Source organism: Varanus komodoensis, unplaced genomic scaffold, assembly GCF_004798865.1.
Source record: "Varanus komodoensis strain SLA01 unplaced genomic scaffold, ASM479886v1 scaffold3, whole genome shotgun sequence".
In the NCBI taxonomy this organism is placed as follows: Eukaryota; Metazoa; Chordata; class Lepidosauria; order Squamata; family Varanidae; genus Varanus; species Varanus komodoensis.
In genome coordinates, this window is record NW_025335761.1 from 924,382 (window position 1) to 931,165 (window position 6,784).

Here is a 6,784-nt window from a genome sequence, read left to right on the forward strand (position 1 = left end):
TGTATGGATTCACAATAATAACAATAATAATAACAACAATAATACTAATAGTCCAACTAGATGTGCTCCTTCTGCCTGTTTAATATTAAAACATTTATGGTATTTTAATCTGACTACTTGCATATAACTTTGGTTTTCCCATCCATCCAGACCACCGTTCCTGTGCCATCCAGTGATTCTGAAGATTGCAATGAAAATGTTTTCCAAACATCATCTGAGTTGCCCCCACATCCTGGTCTTTATTCAGTCTCTTGTGAATCAGCTGAAATTTCCCAAGGAAAATTAGGTATTATACAAGGAGAGCATGATATGTCAACGTAAGCTTGACTTGGAATAAAATTTTGTTGAACTCTCCTTTTAATAGATATAATGCCACGACTTTATTTCTGGTATTATAATGTGCACTCTGGAAATGATCTTTGATCATAAGGATAATTTCTTCATGCTGGAACACTTGTTTAAAATAATTCTTCTATTCAACGTTAGCGCTTCAAAAAAGTAGCACAGACATGCATCAACTTCTGTATTTTTTAAACAAATAAAGAAGTGATTTAGAAAAATTCTTTTAAATTACTAACTTCATAGTTGTGTGAAAAATGAATTCTCTTTTTTGCTATTTGTATAGAAATGTAATAAATAGGTAATCATACATTGCCAGTCCCAAATATGTAATATATTGTATTTTAAACTATAAAGGCTTGAGTTATTTTAGCTTAAATAACATTTTAAGTTCTGTGTTTTGATTAATGTGGTTGTAAAGTTAAAAAACCTTAATCATGTCTATGTAAATCTAAAGTTTATTTAAGGAGAAGTAATCAATTGCTTCAAATCAAAATTTGAGTCTTACGTTTTCTAATTATCATACATGGGATTGTTCTTGGCACTGAAAGAGAATGTGGGCAGAAGTATTTGCAGAAGCAGCACATAAAAGAAAATTCTATATGACATCAGAAAGGTACATAAAAGGTCACATAGTTCATTTTCAAGAAAGGAAGAAGGAGCCTCTCTACAGGCACTGGGACAAGAACAGCAGTCTCTCTTCCAACATATAGGAAGGTTTCTGGATGGGATTAAATGGACATCCTCACAGGTATCCAGTTGTCCCCTGAGAACTTGTTTCAATAACTTCCATTTGATGAAAGTCAGAAGAATGTAAAGAATTACGTAAGCTACTGACTTGCCATTTCAGATACTGCCCAAATTACTCTGAAGTGCATTCTTCAATCAGTTCCTGGAAACTTCACCAAATATCTAGATTTATGGCCAGGATTGGAAAGTCGCAATCCTATCCTGATTTGTACCCAGTTTTAATCGCTTGCGGTGTATGAAATAACTTATTTTCCCTTTGTGACTTACTGCACCTACAAATAACTAGATTTTCAGACTTTTTTGTCCAATGTCTCCAAATATGTTGTTGCTCTATTTCCTGAAAGCCCTTGCATTTTTTTATTGCTTTCTACTCTATATACCTCCTTCTAGCCCCTGTAATTTATTTCTAGGAAGTTTTTAATTGGTAATGACTTGGGAAAATGTGACAAGAATTTGTTTGGTGTTGTTTTTAAAAATGCATGATTTCCTGTTTTCCATTACGGGGCTGTGAGGTTAAGTCCTTCTAGCCATGATCCTGAATCAATAAGAACTTTGCTAGAAGCTACTATTGCGTCTTGTCTTTTGAATTTCTTGGAGGTTGCCTGGTTCCTCTTCACATTACAGACATTTATATTTTTTTTTTTCTATTTGTATCTTTTAATGCCTTCCAGGCTTACTGTATTTCTTCAGTCTGATTCAAGCATGACCTGATTACCTGATTCGGTTGTCTGCCTTGTGAAGCTCTCTTTGATCTTGGAGTCTGACTTTACTTTTTGATGCGCTGCTCTCAAACATCTGAATGGCACTTGTATTCCCTGCACATTCAGCTCACTGAAATAACTGCACTGTTCTATTCCAGTTATTAATTATTTTTTTACTGCAATGATTTTCTTGATAATACAGTAAGGGAAGGGGACCCTTTTTGGACTGTGGGTATTTTGAGAAATTTTCTGGGTACCACCACAAAATGGCTGCCATGGGAAGCATGGCCCAAAAGAGGTGCAGGCTGAGTCCCAATGCAATAAATAATTAATCTGAACTCAGTTTTCAGCATCAAAAGAAACATTTCACTGCAATGCTTGATGTCAGCAAAAATGTGATCTGAGTTTGTTTGTTCATTTGTTTTAGTATTGGAAGTCCCCCATTCTTTGTCATGATCTCTGTGTGTGCACAGTGCCTGTATTCGGGAAGATTCTCTCTGCTAGTAACATTTTTGGTGGGAACTGCGCTCCCCCACCCCCTCATATAAATGGGCAGAGTCCCCATCCCATCCCCAGTCTGCTTTCAACTGCTGTTCACTGTGCCTTGGGTTCTCTCATTACTTTTGATTTTCTTCGCAAAGTTCTTCCTTACCTAATCTTTAAAACTTTAAACCTTCTTTTAAATCCTCCTTCCACAACCTCAAACCTCCCACAACCTCAAAATCCTCCTTCCCAAACCCTTCCCTTTCCCCCCTTCCCCTCACATATTTCCACCCCAATTTTGTTTAAAAAGCTGTCCTTTTCTTTCAGCCCTATACCATGTTACTCTCCCTTAATGGCACAGTGTTCTGCTTTTAGAAGGTGTGCCCAGCTCAGAGCGAAAATGCTGCCTACAGACACGCATTCGCTCTGCCCACTCTGTCTGGGTGAACGACATCACATGGACAAATACGTCCATTGTTGAGCCTTCAACAAACAGGCTTGCAAGAGCTGTGAAAACCTCAAGAAAGAGCTCTGGGATAGAGCCTTGATCACAATGAGAAAGGCTATCGTATCTGCAGGCCCTTCAGCAGCTGAAAGAAGTGCCCCTTCTCGGGCTGAACATGGTGAGAGCTCTAAATCCGTTAGAGTGCTCAGGACAGTCTTAATCTAAAAAGCCCAAGGAAAGAAAGCACCTTGAGACCGAAGGGACCGCTAAAGAAAGGTGTCCAGAAAGGAGAAGCCAGACAAGAAAAAGAAACGGCATTCTCATTCGGTACAGACGGAAGTTCCATACCTACCTGGTGTGCATTTTGAAAAACTTGTGGATACCACCACAAAATGACTGCCATGGGAAGCATGGCTCAAAAGACTTAGTACAAGCCAGAGGTGCAGGATGAGTCCCAATGCAATAAATAATTCATCTGAACTCAGTTTTCAGCATCAAACAAAACATTTCACTGCAACCCTTGATGTCAGCAAAAATGTGATCTGTGTTTGTTTGTTCGTTTGTTTTAGTATAGGAAGTCCCCAATCTTAGGGAACACCCAAGGTAGAAGTTTTGGGGCATGTAGAATATAAACTTTATGTGCTCAAAGCTTAAACAGGCTTAATGTGCCTGTTTTCATTCTGGAGAAATAGCAGTTTTGGGACTCTAAACTGGAATGCATCCTTGCTGCTTTTATTTACTATTATTTATAGTTGCAATGCCACTTCTCCCATTGGCACATCAAGGCCAGGTTGTAGGCAGGAAAAATTGTTTTTGTCTGAAGTATCTGTAGCTTCTCATTCACATGATATATCATTGCCAAGATATGCTGTCTTTGAAGGCAAAGTCACTCTGTATATCAGATGAAAGTAAGAACATTTCAAAAGGTCTGTTGTAAACCACAAGGAACTTTAGCTCTTAAAAGGTGCTTTGTTATCCACATGAAGATTGTTTCTGTTCTAAAAGCCAAGCATCTTGTCTGGATTAAAACTTGTATAAGCCATATAGACTTCTATTCTCCTATACTTTGAGAATAGATTCCATTGAACTCAGCAAGACTTACTATTTATTTATTATATTTATATCCTGCCTTTTTTCCTTCCAGGGAGCAAAAGGCAGCTTACATAATTCTCCTCTCAATCCTCACAGCAACAACCCTGTGAAGGAGGTTAGGCTGAGAGTCTGTACCTGACCTGGATCTCCTGAGTCCCAGTCATGAACTTCTGAGTAGACATGCATGCAATTGCATTGTTAGAAAAGGTTCTTTACAGGGTATGAACATAACATTCTCTCTCACTCTTCCACAGGATAGTTCTTAAAATCTAGAAGGTGGTTTGTAGTGCACCTGGAGGTCACCTAGTGTTCTGTTCAATGCCCCATGAAATTCTTACATCAGCTTTGAACAACCAAGAAGGATGGCTCTTATTTGACACCTGCTGGGCCCAATTCTGCCTGAAACTGCTCAGGGCTGCGAGCTTTCTGAAAAGGCCGGATCAGTGGTGTAATGGGGTTGGGGTTTGCAAAGATGCATCACTGGCTGACATTAGGGATGCTGACATCTCCACAACTCTCAGAATGGCCTGTTCTCGCTTGGCAGTTCTTGCAGTAACTGTAGGGACCAGGTGGTGGAGAGAGTAATTTTCTGAGCAACAGTGGTGGTGTTTGGGATGACATGATCCTGAATGGACTATTAGGGCTTCTTAGCTTTATGAAGGGGCTTGATGGCTTGCTTGATGGCAATGAAAGCTGCTAGAACATATGCATCTACACAACTTCCTGATCTTGTAGAGTGTGGTTTGGGATCTCACTATGGGGTTAGTCAAGGTGAGCAGCTGCCCTTAAAAATGTACCACTAGAGTACTGAGCCTGATAGGAGGTTTGGGTTGCTGGTAGGGACTGTATCACTAGACCTGGTCTTCACCCAGAACTGTTCTCATTGTTTCTGGGTCCCAGGTGTGGTGGGGAGGTGACATTCAGCTAGGATGGGGCCCTGAGAAGGAGCAGTGGTGTTCCCAGTATTGGATTCCCCTTTAGTTGGGTGCTTTCTGTAGAAGGGCTTTCATGGGGGAAAGGAATCTCCACTGTCCCCACCTGTGTGAGGAGCCATCACTGAATCCTGCATCACTGAATCTTCAGAGCAAGTCCAACAAGGCTGAGGTGTGAGCTCTGATGCATCCTCCTAACATCTGGACTAACTTGACCAAGTAGACACTGAAGCATTTTGTCATCTGACAAATGTCATCTATTAACTCTTAAGTATTGGGAGCAAGGGCTGATTGTAGTAACCAAATCAAGTGCCCTTCTTACTTAGACAATTCTCAGGGGTGAGGGATATCGGGCAATCTCCAATCAAAACAATCCAAAAATGTCATCTTGCAGGGTGACATGGTGCATTCCACTACAGGGTTTGTACTGTTCTCTCAGTTCAACCAGCAGCATTGTGATAAAAGCAATGGATAACGCTGCAGGGTCGTTGTAAGATACTCTCAGTTTCAGCCTGACCTGCAGTGATACTGTTCTTGAGTCGTCTTGTTCAGTGTGAACTCTGTGGCAGAGCCCTGAGCAGCTACTCTCTTCCAGTCACAGCCTCCTGTAACCTGCAGCTTCCAATTTTCTCTGGTGATAGTTACAGACACTGACTCAATGGCAACCATGAAATGTCCTCTCCAGACGCAGATGATTCTCTGCCATCTTCTTATATTAATGTTTCTTCCTCTGCCTTCTTGTTAACCGCTCCTCTCCTGCCCACAGTTTTGTCTGTTCTTTGTTCCTAATCCAGCCTTCCTTATGATATGTTTTACATTCAAATTGAACAGATGAGGAGATAGAATGAATCTTTGTCTGACACCATTGCCTGCAGGAAACCATTCTGTTTCTGGCCCTAACAGTAGCATCTTGTCTATGACACAGGCTTTGCAGCAGGACAATCAAGTGCTGAGGCACATCCATTTATTTCAGAGCCCATTGATACTTCCTTGTGATCCACACAGCCAAAGCCCTTGCTGTCGCCCATAAAGCATAGTTTGATCATCTGAAATTCTTTGGTGTACTCCAGTAGCATATATTTGCAATATGATTTTGAATGCCTTTTGCTTTTTAAAATCCAGTGTGAACATTAGTCATTTCTTGCTCCATAAAGGGTAAACTATTGGTAAACATTTTGCTTGCATGGGAAATTAGTGTACTCCTTAGCATCTCCTTTCTTATAGACTGGAATGTATATTTCCATTGTTTTGTTTTCCATATTTGTTGGCATGTTCTTGTTAGTATTTGGACCAATTCAGGATCTGCATCTTGGAATAGTTCTAGTGATATCCTAGCTACTTTGGATGCTTTTTTCCTTCCATGTGCTTTCAGAACAGCGTTTACTTCTCTTGCTAACATTGCAGGCTCTTCCTCATAGGATTCCTCTTCAAAGGGGCATGTCATCCTTTTCTCTCTTCTGCATAGTTCTTCCTTAATTGTGTCCACCTTCTCTTTATTTTATCCTGGCCAGATAGTGCGTTGGTCTTTCAGCATTCCTAATCTCATTGCAGCATCCATTAAACTGGTTTCCGAGTTGGATGGGGTAGATGAGGCCTTGACTCAACAAAAGGAGTGATGAGCAAGGCCAAAAGATGAGGAACTGGCCAAACGATTGTGGTTTCAATTTGGTTTTTGTTTCCAAGAATTGTGTTCACAGCTTTTTTTTCTTGGGGGCGGGGGGGTGTGCGATGTTCTTTGACTGCCGTCTTATCCTTATGAACAGCTGTTTAGCCTGGCTGTTGGCTCCTATGCCATCATCTTTTACACAGCCGATCAGCATGTCCTTAGCTATCTTTAATTTTATTTTTAAAGGTTTGATCATACTTTACGTCGAACCTAGCTCATTCCATGTGACATGTTGATTTATTTAATTCCTTCATATCTAGGCAACTGCATTTGGAAGGACCATCTGAGTGTAATCTGAAGGCCCTGCATTGTTCTACAACTTGCTCATAACTGGTACTCAATCAGAAGGCTTTGTCATGAACTATTTTAAGCCACC

At 40.5% G+C, this 6,784-nt stretch overlaps 1 protein-coding gene across 1 annotated transcript in view; it reads left to right on the forward strand.

The window, feature by feature from the left end:
• The window catches only part of E2F8 (E2F transcription factor 8), a 28,496-nt gene extending 21,753 nt beyond the window's left edge, over positions 1-6,743 (forward strand). The window contains exons 13-14 of the mRNA XM_044437205.1: positions 151-317; positions 6,669-6,743. Of these exons, the coding sequence (XP_044293140.1) occupies positions 151-317; positions 6,669-6,738 (237 nt within the window). The 3' untranslated portion in view covers positions 6,739-6,743. The remainder of the gene's footprint in view (positions 1-150; positions 318-6,668) is intronic.
• The last annotated feature ends 41 nt before the right edge of the window (positions 6,744-6,784 follow it).